The 15,492-nt window shown below is 62.1% G+C and overlaps 1 protein-coding gene across 4 annotated transcripts in view; it reads left to right on the top strand.

The window, feature by feature from the left end:
* Positions 1-15,492, top strand: part of KCNJ12 (potassium inwardly rectifying channel subfamily J member 12) — a 48,098-nt gene that overhangs the window by 24,759 nt on the left and 7,847 nt on the right. For 2 of the 4 annotated variants that reach the window (XM_057716863.1, XM_057716864.1), the window contains exons 2-3: positions 1,856-1,977; positions 7,940-9,234. In XM_057716863.1, coding sequence (XP_057572846.1) covers positions 8,002-9,234 — 1,233 coding nt within the window. In that variant the 5' untranslated portion in view covers positions 1,856-1,977; positions 7,940-8,001. Of the gene's footprint in view, positions 1-1,855; positions 1,978-7,939; positions 10,376-15,492 lie in introns of those variants that run through there. The other 2 variants (XR_009050079.1, XM_057716865.1) reach the window with 2 other exon arrangements.

Here is a 15,492-nt window from a genome sequence, read left to right as displayed (position 1 = left end):
GCCCCGCTGCTCCAGGGGAGGCTGTGTGGTGGTGATGACAGAGTGACACGGTGCTGGGCCTGTGCCCAGGAGGCACCTCCCCCACCACATTGAATTTCACGGGCACATCCGTGAGGGGAAGTGCCCCGCCCCAGATGACAGGACAGCCCTGGGGGAGAAGCAGGGGGCTCCCCTCCCTTGCTGGGAGGCTGAGGGTCAGTCTTGCTGTCACGTAGGGTCACCCCCGTCACCTGCAGACCCTGCCCCTGATCTGGCCTCCCCTGTCCAGGACTGTGACCACCACCCAGGAAAGTGATGAACTTCAGAGGGTTGGGGTCACGTCTCGTGGGCCGTGGCCACTGCAGGGGCAAGAGGAGAGATGGACAGGGCGTCAGATCCTTGGACCTTGTCTCTGAACTGCCAGTCACTCCATGGCTTTGTGACCTTGGGAAAGTCCCTTCTCTGCTCTGAGCCTCCGTCTCCTCCTGCGTAGAATGGAGCTGGTTTTGCTTCCCTCATAGGAGAAAGCCCCTTCTAGGAAGCAGGGAGTCAGAGGCTGAGAAAGCCTGGGGCGGGCAGGCCGAGTGCCCACAGGAAGTGGGGAGGGAAGGTGCTCCACCCGTTTATCTCTCCCACCCTCCACGGCCCTGTGACGCCTCCTGTGCTCCAAGTTCCAGCGCTTGGTGATCTGGGGCAAGTGACCTCGCCTCTCTCAGCCTCAGTTTCCCCGTCTGTCCCTCAGGGTGGGCTGTGAAGGTTGGAATCACTGAGGCCGGGAGCCCAACACACAGGGCCGGGCACAGTGTGTGTCCACTCCAGGAGGAGGACAAGAGGTCAGAGACCCGGGTACAGGTCCTCGCCTTGGGGAGTCCAGTGGTGTGATGGGGCCCAGGATGGAGCCTCCATTGGGTTTAGAGGGAAAGGGATGAGGGGGCCAATGGTAGGGCCCCTGGCTGCTGCTCTGGGAATGATGAGAGTGGGGAAGCATTGGGCTGAGGATGGGGCATCTGAAGGTAAGAGCCTGGAGAGAGGAGGGACCAGCCAGGCCACCCCCTGGCAGAGCGAGCAGAGGCCCTGAGTGGTACATGACTCGCCCAAGGCCACACAGCTCGTGAGGGGCAGAGCTGCGACTGGCACCCAGGTCTGCGAGCTTCTAAACCCACTGCTGGCACTGCCCCAGGAGGCGGGTGATGTGGGGCTGACTCACCAGTAGTTCCCTTAATCCCAGCCGGAAAATCCAGTGGGACTGGACTCCTGCCACGTTGGCTGCTAGAGGGTGGCCTTTACGGGTGCCGTGGCCGGGAGGGCGGAGGTGACAGGGCATCTCAGGTTGGCTTGCCTTGAAGACGCTCGAGCCCCTTCCCGCCACTCTCTGCCCCAACCTCACAGCGCGCTGCAGGGGAAGGTGGGGGCCGTCCGCTCACAGTGGGGCCCGTGGCTGGCGCTGCAGGCGGCAGAGCGCGTAGGCCGGGCTCTGAGGTCCTCAGTGACCTGAGGAGATTTACATCAGTGCCCACGTCTCTGGAACGGGAGCAGCAGTCGTGCCAACTTCGTGTGGCTGTCGTGAGGCTTGCCCAGATCGAGCTCTGTGAAGCACCTACCAAGTGTCTGGCATGCAGGCGGCCCTCAGTCGCTCCAGGTGGTCCTAGTCTCCGGGGGCCCACCTTGCTCCGCCTTCTCTGGCTCTGAAGGCTGGTTCTGGACAAGCTCACTGGCTGTGAAGGTTTGGGGCGTCAGCGTGGGCTGGAGGCCCCTCCACCTGCCGTGGGGTCCTGGGCAAAGCAAGCAGACATGGGGGTTTGTACGGAGGGTTACGACTGCTGGGCCCCACCGCCCACCCCCAAGGAGAATGGTAACTGTGCTCTGTTAACTTTAGGGTCTTCCAGCCACTGAGTCCTCTGTAGCTGGTGCCTGGGAAATGGCAGCCACGGCTAATGCAGCCTTGAAGACAGTCACTTGCCTGGTGAGCACCGTTACTTAGAAGATAGGATTCCAGAGGTAAGATTAAAGCCTGGATGTGCACCTGTCCACCCCGTCATCCATCCAACCAGACACTCATCTGTGTACCCACTCACCCACTCATCTCTCTATTCACCTACCTACTCACCCATCCACCCATGTATTTGACCTCTCATTCACCCATTATCCATCCATTAGTTCTACACATTCCCCCATCCATCCACCCACCCATCCATCCATCTACCCATCTATCCATCCATCCACCCACTCATCCATCCATCCATCCACTCATCCATCTACCCGTCCACCCATTCACTCATCCATCCATTTACTCATCTATGCACTAATCCATTCATCTAACTCATCCAATCATTTCCAACCACCTAACCGATCCACCCGTCTAGTCATCCTCCATCCATCTCTCCATCCACCTGTCTGTCAGCCCTGTTTATCCATCCACACATTCGACCACCCACCTGTACATGCAACCGTCTCCTCATTCATTGATTCATCCATCTCCTCATCCATTCCTCTGTTCAGCAGCTTATTCCCTCATATTTGTCTGAACGTGAGCATTTCCTGGGTGCCTCTCGGTGCAAGGCCTGCACCAGACTCTCTGGACCTCTGAGGTGGGACCAGGGATGGGACCCAGGCAAGGTCAACTGTCACACAAGGTGGAAAGTGGTTTCTGGTCCTAACAGGAGAAGCCCAGGGCCAGATAATCTAAAAAGGCTTCATGAAAGCGATGGGCTTCTGCTGATTGCTGGCTGATGGGAGGATTTCCAGCATTCCCATTAGCTGTGATTTGGAGGTTGGACCACATGGGCAAGGGTCACCACAGGAAAACCCGTCAGGAGCCTTTTGCTCTGTCCAGATAGGAATGGCCTGGGGACAGGAGGGGTGTATGGGTGAAGAATGGGTGGGTGACTTTGAGTATTCAGGAGGTAAAATACACAGGACCTGGGGAGGAGTGGATTTGGGGGGTAAAGGAGAGGGAGGAGGCCAGGCTTATGGCTGGGGTAAGAGGCGGAAGTGGTTGGGCTACCTAGTGACCCCATGGGGTGGGGGAGGAGGGGGAGGGGTAGAAAGGGGAGGGGGAAAGAAGGGGACTGAGGGGGAGGAGGATGCTTTGGAGAAGAGGAGGCGCATTTTGGCCATGTGGTGCTGTGGGCCATGGCAGGGGAGCTGGGGTTCAGGAGTCTCTGCTGTGGAGGGGCGCCTGGTGCCTGGGAGGCGGGCCCGGGAGCTGAAGGGCCCTGGGAAACCAAGTTGAGCAGGTGCCCCGAGTGTGCCTATTGGGGTAGGGAGCCGCTCCCGGGGCACTGACTCCCTGGCCTGCTGATGCACAGGCAGAGCAAGCTTTTGGGTGGAAAGGCTGGTGTTGGTGTTTGGAAACTGGGCAGGTGGGCCTTGACGTGGTAAGGGCCCGGGGACAGCCCAGGGCCAGCCGTTCCCGTCCCCGGCACACATGACACGTCTCTCCTCAGCCCTCACGTGGGCCTTGCAGGGCCTGGCCCAGAAGACCTGCACGGTGTTGATCCCAAACGTTTGCAGGCCATGGGTGACTGAGGCTGGCTGAACGTTTTGAGGAAGGGGAGCGAATGTGTCCTGGAAGGAGATGGTGTCAGTTTCCCTAACCCTCCACCTCCCATCCAGGCCCGTTCTTAGCTTTCCTCAGCAAGCCTCAGCCTCCTCAATGGACCCTGAGGTGCCATCTGTCCTCCCCTCCCCGCCAGGAATGCCCCTCCCCGGCCTCTGCACCCCGCCTTTGGAGCCTGCCGCCCCTGAGCTGCCCTGTTGTGCTGTGGTGCACCCTCCAGGCCTGGCCCGTGCCGCTTACTTCCTATGTGACTGAGTAGGAGCACCCCTCTCAGAGCCTCCATCTTCCCACCTGCAGATGAAGGGTTGGATCTCTCAAGATCTTGTGCTACGTCTGATGGATACTGACTGAATTAGGAAAGATGCTGAGACCGCCACAGGGTGCAGTGAGAAAACATTCTGTGATGGATTAGTGATGCCTGCCTTGGGCATAGGCTGGGGAGGAGGTGTACGTGGCTACGTGCTGGCTTTCCCTGAGACAAGTGATTTTTAAGGATTCTTCCAATGGACCATGGACTTGGAAGGACTTGACCATGAGGTAGTATGTACCCCATCCCTAGATGTTCCAAGCGGGGCCCAAATGGCCAGAGATCAGGGGTGCTGGTGAGGGTCTTACCTCTGCTTTCATGTGCTGAGATTGGGGCTGTTTGTGTCTTATCACCACGTGGAATTGCAGGCACCCTGAGGACTGAGGCTTGGAATACAGTGTCATGTCCGCAATCTGGCCTTGGGGCCTGGGGGGAGATGAGGGGTTGAGTTCTCCCCACCCCCCAGACTAGGAGCTCACTCCTGAAAGGCTGTGTAACCCTGGGTAAGTGACCCAAGCTTTCTGGGCTTCAGTTTCCTCATCCAGAAAGTCAAAATAAGGGGTTTTGTGAGCTACTTGAGCTCTTCATGCCTGGCAAGTAGTAAGCGCTTAATAAATACCGACTACTCTGCTCATGCCCATGAAGGGGTTCCCTTGAGGGAGGGGGACGCTGAGCAGCTCCTCAGTGCCCCTTCCATCACCTGCCCAGTCAGTGCTTTCCTGGCCTTGCCCTGGTCCCCTCCCGGACGTTGCTGAAACCTGAGGCCCGGAGCCTCGGGGGCCTGGCATGGGTTGTCCCGCTCCATCCGGAGGCGCCTCCGCACACCCCCGCAGGTCATGTGTTAGCCGCCTCCCTAAAAAGCTCCCAGCCCAGGCCCTGCTGGTGTGCCGAGCCCACAGGGTGCCGGGAAGCTGTGTGCTCAGGCGCTCTGTGGCTGGCGGGGACGCCGGCTCCAGAGACTCCAGGCTCAGGACAGCTCCACCCCCCCTCAGGGCTCTCTGGGTCCAGCCCGCTGGGCCTGCCGCGTGCCTGATCTCCACTGCTGAAGTCGGCTAGTGTGGCTCAGGTAGGGGACCCTAATGCCCTCCGCGCCTTCCCCTCCCAGCAACACCTGGGACCCCTGCTGGCCAAACTGGGCATCCGACCAACGGCCATAGTCAACTGTTGCCTTTACCGCCTATCTTATCCCAGCCCACGAGGTGTTTTGTGACCTGGGACACGTCTCGGCCTCAGCTTTCCTGCCCATAAAACGAGGAGCCCTCTTGCTTGCTAAGGCCTCTTCCAGCAAAACGGACCTAGTTTCCTTTCTACCTGATCTAAGTGTGCGCACCCACTGAGCAGAAGCCAACCAGGCCTGACACCCGACGGAGCATCTTGTCCCACATTTCTTTTTCGTTTTCTCTCTCTCTTTTTTTTTGGGCCACACCGCGTGGTGTGCAGGATCTTAGTTCCCTGACCAGGGATCAAACCCGGGCCCCCTGCAGTGGAAGTGCCGAATCCTAACCCCTGCACTGCCAGGGAGCTCCCTCACGTTTCTTAAACTGAGTCCTTAAAGACCATGGAGCCCTGTAACCTTGCCTTGTGTGTATGGAGGGTCCCTGGACGTTGGCACGTTTGTGGTGCTGGGGCTGCTACTGCGGATCCTCTTCTTGGCCTTTCTTTGTGGTGTTTGCTCACCAAGCACCCGCGGGGGACTCCCCACCCCCTTGGCAGCGCATGCGTGCACACACACGGGCACACAGAGCCTTCTGCTGTGTCTCTGCTCCTTGGCCTGCAGGGGACTTTGCACAGGTGACTTCGCTGCGAGTACAGGTTTCCAGCTCCGAGAAGCGGGGGCGTGGCTGTGAACACGGCCTGTTGATTTTCTCTGTGGTTTTAGGAGGAATTGTCGATGGAAGAGGGGTTCCCGGGGACGGGGCCCAGGCGCCCAGCCCAAGCAGAGATGCCAGTGGTGACTGTGGCGTCCCCACGTACGTGGGAGCTGGCCAGGTGCGAGGCTGCCACGCTGGGCTCTCCTGGCCTTTGATTCTTGCGGTTCTGTCCCCCGCAGGCCTTGCGCTGCTCAGAGCAGCTGGACCCGGAGCAACCACGACCCGCTGGACATTCCTCAAGGCCTCCCGGCCACACACACCCGCCCCCTGCAATCTGGTGGCCTGCGGTCGGCATCTGAGTGCCCCAACCCTGGCCACCTCCCCCTGGAAGGCCCGGGAATCTAGGGCCGAGCTGTCTTCCCGGCACAGCCCCCAGGGTCCCCACCACTGTCGGCTCCCTGCCTCCTGGTCCAGGCCGGGGCAGCATCCACCATGACGGCCTCAGGCCTCCGCGCCTCAGACCCAGGGTGAGGTGGTCAGCTGGGGCAGCCGTGGGGGGAGGATGGCAGCATGAGCAGAGCTGCTGCGGAGCCTGGTGTCCCTGCGGTGGGAGACGTTGTCTTAGACAGAAGTGGTTCTGCGTTCAGCTCTCCTGCTTAGTGGTTGTGTGGCTTTGGGGACGTCACTTGACCTCTCTGAACCTCCATCCTGAGAGTAGAAGTAGCCATAGTGGCTACCTCCTTGGGCTGCTGAGAGGGTGACCCAGGAGCGTTTGCTGACGGGTCAGGCTTGCTCACCCTGTGGACGGATGCGTGGTTCACGCAGCAGGGAGTCCCCTGCCCCTGCCAGACCTGGGGGCCCAGTGGCTTCAGAGACTGGGCGGACCCTGGGAGGGGCCTGCAGCCTGGCTGGCCCTGTGTGTTTGGAGCAGAGGTCAGCGATCACCCCGTCCCACAGAACAGGGCTGGAGCCCAGCGCTGCCGCCTCCCCTCCCTTGGCCTGGCCACCTCGGGGCCTCCTCTAGGGGCTCTGCGTCTCCACGCATGCGAGTGCGCCCAGGCTGCTTTGGCTCTGAGCTCATCATGCGACTGGTGGGGGTTGGGGGACGTGGGGTCCACTGGTGGAGGGGCACGCCCACGTCCTCAGCGCCCTGCCGTGGGTGGCCAGGTGGCGTCGGTGCCCAAAGGGCCACGTGGTATCAGGGTCTCCAGTCTGCGGATGCCTCAGCCTGGCACCGACCGGCCAGCCCAGAGCCAGTGGGGCACTGAGGGAGAGGCGGCCAGCAGCCTGCACGTCTGGGGCCTGGGTGCTCGCCCCCAGCCGTGGGAACAGAGTTTGTTCGGCTGCCAGAACAGTGTGGTAGGGTGTGCCCTGGGACCCCCCGGCGCGTGAGTGTGTGGGCCGACCGGGTGCTCTGCCGGGTGGGCTGAGGACGGGGGCTCTGCGGAGTGCACCCCGTGTGCTCTTGCTTAGAGCTGGGGAGGCCGGGGGGACGGGTGCCCCTCCGGGGGCCGACTCACGGGCCCGCTCCCAGCGACCTCTGGTGACGGGGCGGCCACCGGCACAGCATGCGGGCAGTGAGAGGGGGCGCCTGGGTGCAGACGCATGAGCTTCAGGAGGGCGGGGGGGTCTAGGCCCTGGGGGCGAGACAGCAGTGAGTAAAGAGCAGACCCCCTGCACTCAGGCAGCTCCTGGTCTCGTGATGGGATGGCAGGTGCAGCCAGTGCCCTTGTCATTGCCACCGTTATGAGGTCAGAGGTCGGTGCTGTGGGATTACGGTGGGGTCCCGGGCAGGGTGCTCCGTTTTCCCAGGTGCAAGGAGGCCCTGGAGATGCCCCTGTGGCATCAGAGCCAGGGCCTAGGAGGAGGGTGTCCAGGTGGGCCTGGGGGGCAAGCGAGGGTGAGACTGGAGGGGAAACCCGAGGGGTCCCAGGGGAGGATGGACTGCCTCCTGGTGGCCGCCATGGACACTGGCACCGGGGTAGGAGTGGGGAGGCCGGCAAGTGGCCGTCACACGGGTCTCGGTGGGTGATGCCAGGGACTCCGGCCGGGAGGTAGAAGAAGGGGCTGGATCCTGAATATATGTGAAAGCAGAGTCCTTGGTGGGAGAAAGGGGAACCGAGGAGGAGCTCCGGGTCCTCGTCTGGAGCAGCTGGGAGGACGGGGGTGGGCGGGGAGGCAGGGCCGGGAGCTGGCTGTGGGTGAGCCGGGGCAGGGCGGAGGCGTGGGCGGGGCGGCTGCCCCCCCAGCCCCACCGCTGGCCCACTGTGCTCTCTGTTGCAGGAGCGGCTCTGCCCAGAGTCAGCCCCGGGGAGAGCTGGGGTCCCGCCGCCCCCGCCCCCGGGATGAACACGCCCGGCCTCGCCAACCCCTACAGCATCGTGTCGTCGGAGGAGGACGGGCTGCACTTGGTCACCATGTCGGGTGCCAACGGCTTCGGCAACGGCAAGGTGCACACACGGCGCAGGGGCCGGAACCGCTTCGTCAAGAAGAACGGCCAGTGTAACATCGAGTTCGCCAACATGGATGAGAAGTCGCAGCGTTACCTAGCGGACATGTTCACCACGTGCGTGGACATCCGCTGGCGCTACATGCTGCTCATCTTCTCGCTGGCCTTCCTCGCCTCCTGGCTGCTGTTCGGGGTCATCTTCTGGGTCATCGCCGTGGCCCACGGGGACCTGGAGCCGGCTGAGGGCCGCGGCCGCACGCCCTGCGTGCTGCAGGTGCACGGCTTCATGGCGGCCTTCCTCTTCTCCATTGAGACGCAGACCACCATCGGCTACGGGCTGCGCTGCGTCACCGAGGAGTGCCCGGTGGCCGTGTTCATGGTGGTGGCGCAGTCCATCGTGGGCTGCATCATCGACTCCTTCATGATCGGTGCCATCATGGCCAAGATGGCGCGGCCCAAGAAGCGCGCGCAGACGCTGCTCTTCAGCCACAACGCGGTGGTGGCACTGCGTGACGGCAAGCTCTGCCTCATGTGGCGCGTGGGCAACCTGCGCAAAAGCCACATCGTGGAGGCCCACGTGCGGGCCCAGCTCATCAAGCCCCGGGTGACGGAGGAGGGTGAGTACATCCCGCTGGACCAGATTGACATCGATGTCGGCTTTGACAAGGGCCTGGACCGCATCTTCCTGGTGTCGCCCATCACCATCCTGCACGAGATTGATGAGGCCAGCCCGCTGTTTGGCATCAGCCGGCAGGACCTGGAGACGGACGACTTCGAGATCGTGGTCATCCTGGAGGGCATGGTGGAGGCCACGGCCATGACCACGCAGGCCCGCAGCTCCTACCTGGCCAACGAGATCCTGTGGGGCCACCGCTTCGAGCCCGTCCTGTTCGAGGAGAAGAACCAGTACAAGATCGATTACTCGCACTTCCACAAGACGTACGAGGTGCCGTCCACGCCCCGCTGCAGCGCCAAGGACCTGGTGGAGAACAAGTTCCTGCTGCCCAGCGCCAACTCCTTCTGCTATGAGAACGAGCTGGCCTTCCTGAGCCGCGACGAGGAGGACGAGGCGGACGGAGAGCAAGACGGCCATGGCCCCCAGGCCAGGCGCGACTGTGACAGACCCCAGGTCAGCGCTGCCCTCGAGCAGCGGCCCTACAGACGGGAGTCCGAGATCTGAGCCGCCGTCGGCCAAGGTGCACCGTCTGCCCCGCTGAGGAGAGGCCCCGGGTCCTGAGAGGGCCCTGGGCCTGAGCAGAATGGGCTTGGGCCCTGGATGCAGACTCAGTAGTGTTTTAGATGTTTTACGTTTCTTCACAATGGCCTGGGGATGTTGGTGGGAGAGTGGGTGGCCTGAGTGGCCTCTGAAGTCGGAGCAGGCCTGGGGGCGGGGAAGTGGCCTTCTGGGGGCCGGGGCAAAGGAGCCAGGGGCTTCTGCCTGAGGAGGGGGCTGCAGCCTGTGCAGAAACGGCTCACCAGCCACCTGGCCTCTGTGAGAAAAGACTGGCAGGCCGCAGGGCACCTCACTGGTTTTTAACTTGGGAGAAACACCGGGTTTTGGCTTTTTCAACCTTAGTTTGAGTAAGACTGTTTACAAAAGAGAAAAAAAAACGTGATGGAAAAAAGTTTTATAATTCGTGGGTGGGGAAAAAAAGGACAATCAGGATCCCATTAGTCTGCTAGCATGCAAGCAGCTGGGTGGAGTTTCCAGAAGGCTCCCAAGGCTGGGCTGTCCCCTCTTCCGTGAAGGCCAGGTGTGTACCCAGTGGCACGACCTGCAGGGCAAGCACGGGGCTCACCCCGTTCTCTGCGCTCACAGAGTGAACTGGATTTCATCTGTGATGGCAAAACCGAGACCGTGTTAGGGGCCATAATAAAAGCTTTCCAGTGTCACTGGGGTGGGAATGAGGGCCGGGAAGAATCCAGTTTGAGCTCTTTAAGTTTGACTCCGTACCTCCTTCGAGGTGCGTCTCAGGGCTGGGGTGGGACCTGCCTGCTTGGAGGGTCTGCTCCCCACCCCCTGCCGCGGTCCACTGGATTCTCCTGTCGTGCTTCTCTCGCCTTTTCTGCCCAGCGGCCTCCACCCCTCCCCCAGAGAGGGGCAGCTGGGGAATGTAGGGCTGGATGGCCCCATGGGAAGGGGAGCTGGGTTCCCCGACTCCAAGGACGTGCTTCAGCCCCATCCCCTCGGGGCCCCAGCATGAGTCGTGCCTTAGAGACCCTGGGGGTCCGGCTCCAGCTGTCACTGTTTTTATTGGACGCGCCCACCCTCCCCGCTGCCCCCGACTCCACCGCGCCCCGTGGTCTGCGGAGGCCGGGTGGAGCCGGCACCCCACCCCCACAAGGGGGGCCGCGCAGGTGAGCCCCGGCAGGGCCGAGCCAGGCTGCGCCCTGGTGCTGCACGCACGGGAATGTCCTGGGAAGGGCGTGGGTTGTCAGCGCACACGTGCGGGCACCCTGGTCAGGTAGAGGCTCCGGCGCCCTGCTTTGTTCCTGGCTTTTGGCTCTGCCCGCCCAAGAGCGGCTCAACGCAGGCTCGTTCCTGGCGAAGGAAGCAGCCGGCAGGGCCAGGCCTCAGGACGGAGCCTGGGCCCTTCCCAGGACTACCACAAGCATCGTCTTCACAAGTGACCAGCCAGGGCAGTCACTAGAGAGCTGGTGTCTCCCCTGCCTGCCTCCCCAGGCTGCTGCGGGACAGCTCATGACCAGGCGGTGCCGGGGCCCCAGCTGTCCTGGGTGGCCGGGGCACCTCTTCTCAGGCCTGTCTGCCTCCCAGGCCCACACTGCACAGCTCAGGCCATGGACCCTGCAGGAGGGTTGCCTCAAGCTGCCTTTCATCTCTCACCAAAGGCAGATGCTGCGTTTTCAAACTCCACTGCCCTCTTTTTGCCTCCTCGGTATTTATTTATTTATTTGTTTATTTATTGCTCGTGCTGAAGACCAAAATAGTCTCCCTCTTTGTGCCCTCGAAGTGGGAGGGTGGATGGGAGGAGCCGTTTGTGCAGAGGCAGGATCACGTGGTCCCTGAGGGGGTGTGCCTGAGTGTGGGGCGTGGAGCACGTGAACCCACTGAGTGTGTGGCGTGCCGTGTGCTGTGTGTGCGCCGAGCACGTGTGTGCACGCGTGTGTCATGTGGGATTGTGTGTGCACCCGTGTGTATGTTATGTGTGGCCTGTGTGCTGTGTGGCTGGGTATATAAAACTGCTCCCCGCCCCCCGCAGGCAATGGTATTTCCAGCTTCTCGACAGCCTGGACCCGGTGGTGCAGAGGCTGGAGCAGAGGCTGGAGCCTGCCGAGGCGCCCTCTGCCCTGAGACACTGAGCCGCTTATGTGGGGAGAGGCGGCGAGGCCAAGTGTGTGTGTGAGCGCCGAGGGGTGAGTTCCCGTGTGGAGCCATCTCATCCGTGTGCCAGTGAGATGGATCCAATTTTGGCCTTTCCTGTAAGTGCACTGGTGTAGGTGGGAATGCTGTGCGGATGTGTGCCCACGACAGTCTCCACACACATGTGAATCTGGGCTGATGCCGTCTATACGCCACACACACGTGCACACAGGCACACACACTCACATGGTTATGTGTACAGCTCCCCATAGGTCTGTTTGTGTGCTCGTTGTACACACGCGTTGGCTGCAGTGTTCACCAGGCCGTGGGGCTGGGCACACAGCGCTCAGGGCGGACACCGGCTGCGGGCCCACCAGCCCTCTGCCCTGATTCTGTCGACATGGGCACACATGCAGCACACGTGACAGGGTGAGGCGTCTGTGTAGCTGGGTGCAAGGTGATAGCTATACGTGTGTGTGAGTGCACAGCCTCCAAAGGTGAGTGAGCGTTTACACACGATTGCATGTAGGAGGCCTGTGTGCATTTGTCCGTGAGCACGTGGACGTGTGTGCGCCAGGCTGTGTCAGCAGGGCTGTGCCCGCCTGTTGGGGGTGGCGTGTGTGTGCGTTTGTGGACCTGCCTGGGTCCCGGGGATGGTGTGTCCAGGTGTGGGTCTGGGCGTGTCTCTCAGAACACGGTGCCCCTGCCCCTGTACCCGCTGGTGCTGTGCTGCCTGGTCCCTGCCCGCCTGAGGGCCCCGGCCGGGGGCAGGGGGCCTGGTGGGAAGGAGGCCCCTACATAGGTCAAATCGAGCTCAAATCTATTTTAAATGGTGAAACTGGAAACTTTTCCTGTTATTTTCAGTACATAGCGGTATCTAAAGACATAGGCCACGAGACTAGACCACATTAAACGCAGCTGATCTCTTGGCGGCCACTGTGTGCGGACGTGTGTTTGCAGGGCCCCACCCGGCGCGGGGCGTGCTGGTTCTCCTGCTGCTTCTCGAACGGCCCCCGCCCCGCCCTCCCCCTCCATGTCCTGGGGTGGGGGGCTCCCTAGAGGCCAGCGGGGGAGGGGAGAGAGGCCGGAACTGGCCTCCTCAAGGGCCCCTGCGTGCTCCTCGGGCCGTCACACGTGCCCTCACGGCCCCCGTGGCCGCAGTCCGCTCCTCATGGCCTGACTGCGCCAGACTGCCCGCCGTGACTGGACCTCGGGCCCCCACCTCGCCCTGCCCAGCCCCTCACCTCCCCTTTCCTCTCCTCTGCAAGGGTCTGATGGGGGCAGGGCAGGTGTGTGCTGGGCCCCCGGCACGAGGCAGCCGCAGGTCTCGCCCGGGGGGAGGAAGCCGGGGGGCGTGGGGGGCGCTGGGGTGGCTGAGGCTGGGGCGATGGGAGGTGGGGGCAGCACGGGGCGGGCAGGGCGGATGCGCGCGGTCCCTTCTGGGCAGAAGGGAATGGCGTCTCCGCTAGGGCTTCTTCCCGAAGCAGCCCCCAGGGAGAGAATCCTTTCCTCTGCCCAGAGTTTCCAAGGGGAGACCTCCTCTGTGGCAGTGAAGGACCGGGGCCCCTCGTCCTGTGGGATCCCGGTGACGACCGCAGACCGCAGGACGAGAAGCCGCGTGGTGGGAGGGGCCGGGGGGGTTGCGACGGCGTCTCGGCAGCGGTTCCCTTGAGCCGGACCCGGAGGCGGTTGGCTTGATGGAGGAGAGGGGCTCTCCTCCCCTGGCCCTGGAGCTTTCCCTGGGACCCCAGTACCAGAATCTAAGCCAATGGTGGCCTCTCCCGCTCCCCTGGGAGCTATTTCCACAGCACCGACAGGTCTGGCCTCCCGGCGGGAGGCCCTGGCCCCAGCTGGAGCTCCAGAGTCCCACGGGGCCTGTCCTGGCTGGGACGCCAGGCCAGACCCCAGGCCTCGCGCTTGCTCCGTGATTGAGTGGCTTCCTTTTCTTCTCTGGCCTCAGTCTCCCCGTGGGTGGAAAAGGGTGTTCCTGACCATGGCCTGCCTGCAGTCTTGTTGAAAAGCATGGAGGAGATAGGCCCTCTACGTAGCACGTGCTTTGAACCCACGCCCTCGTGTGTGAGCACAAGTCCTCAGGTGGGGGCAGTGCGGCCAGGTCCCGCCCGCTGTGCGCGGCTGTGCCCACCGGCTCCCTCTGCGCTTTCCCGCCTCCCTGAGGGTGAGGTGCGTCCAACTCGGAATCCTCCCTAAAACAGATACGACTGGGGTGGGCGGTGATCAGGCGCCGGGCTTGCTGTTCCAGAGGGAGTCAGTTCAGGGTCGGTGAGGGACTTGCCCGAGGGCAGCGGGAGGCTAGCTATCTGAGCTGGGGTCAGAGCTGGGCCTCAAGCCCCCTGCCACCCTGTGGCCTTCGTGTCTGGTCATTTGACCCAGATGCCACCGCCCTCGCGGGCAGGAGGGACAGCCCAGCCACAGGGTCTGCCTTGGTTTATCCTTCCCAAACCCACCTCCTGTGGTGGGGGCCCCTGCGACTTGGGAGGAAATCGAAAGTGGGCCTTTCTTCAGCGCGGAGGGTCCAAGGTCAGAGCAGTGGGCTTCAAAGACAACCCCCGTTCTCCCACAGCTCACCCTCCACCCAGGACCACTGTGGTCTCAAAACCAGAATCAGTCCTTTTAACCCTGCTGCCCGACCACCTTCGGGCGGGGCTGGGCTTCTGCACCCTTGGCAGCCAGCCCTGGGGTGCTGCCACGCTGCCGAGCAGGGAGGTGCAGCCTCTTGGCTGTTTTAGGCCAAGGTGGCTCCTGTTGACCCAGCGGAGCTGAGAGCCATTAGCAAGTGACACAGCACCTGGGGTGCCGGGCTCACCCTGTAAAGGGGTCCAGGTAGCGCACAAGCCACGCGGGCTGTCGCAGAAACGACACAGCGTGGTCCCTGAGAGAGAGGGGCACACCAGGTGCCATGGGTAAAGCAAGGGGCGGCCTTGTAGGAGGGACCAAGGGGGGTCCTCCAAGGAAGGGACGTTCCCTCTGAGATTTGAAGGGTGAGTAGAGGTTTGCCAGGTACGTGGGGAGGAGGTTCCCAGAGAGAAGGGCCGGCAGCAGCAAAGGCCCTGACGTGGGAGAGCACAGGATGAAGCAAAAGGAGCAGCTTGGCTGGGGCAGGGAGACCAGCACGCAGGGCCCGGTCTCTTTCCCCAGCATTCAGCCTCCCTCAGGCCTCTGTGGCGGACTTGCCGCATCGCCCTCCTCCTCCTGGAGTGTCAGCCTCTCCGGAGTGGGAACCTGGGTTCTATCTTGTTCACGACGGAGCCCCGGCACCCAGAACAGGCAGTGCTTGGCATCCTGTAGGTGCTCAGCTTTGGCTGCTCCCACAAGATATAAAAGAACTGCAGGAAGTAAGATATCAGAAGAGTTGTTCTTGGCTTGTCCTGGGAGAGGCCTGGGGTCTTGCTGCGGGGCTGGAGGGGGGTGCGGTCCAGGGGGCCTCCCCCATGTCAGCCAGGCTGCGAGGCGCCCCGGAGCCACTGCCTGCAGACTTACAGTTTTCTGTGTCGTGGTCTCCTTCTCAGAGTAACATTTTGAAATGCACAAAATGAAATACCTATGGTTGCAAAGGAAATCCATCCTCGTGCAGAGCAGTTACCAAAATACAAACAAATAAATCTCTGGGATATTAATAACCACATTTCCTCACTACCCGCTGATGCCAGCTTCCTGGTGGTGAGCACAGCCTCACTGTCAGGGTCCCCAGAAAGTTACCGGTGAAGAACCCAGCCCCCCCACCCCCCATGCTGCAGCTGGCAGAATCGCCCCCATCCGGAAAGGAAGAGAACAGTAAAAACCCATTTGAAGTGAGCAGCGTGGAGCTGTACCTGCTCTCATGCAAGTGCGTGTGCCCCCAGGCTTCCCCGGAGCCCTGGTGGCTGTGCGGGCCTGGGTTCAAGCCCTGCAGGTCCAGTGATTTGGAGACAGGCTTGCTACTGCGGGGCAGAGCAGGAGCGTGTCGCCCTCAGAGGCCTGAGAGTAAATACTGCAGCCTTTGCGACCACGAGGGCTCTGGAAGGGGCATGGTGCTGTTGCAACATGAAAGCAAAGCCATTAGGTATT

The sequence above is a fragment of the Hippopotamus amphibius genome, chromosome 17 (genome assembly GCF_030028045.1).
Source record: "Hippopotamus amphibius kiboko isolate mHipAmp2 chromosome 17, mHipAmp2.hap2, whole genome shotgun sequence".
Taxonomy (NCBI): Eukaryota; Metazoa; Chordata; class Mammalia; order Artiodactyla; family Hippopotamidae; genus Hippopotamus; species Hippopotamus amphibius.
This window is presented reverse-complemented; position numbering and strand designations above follow the sequence as displayed.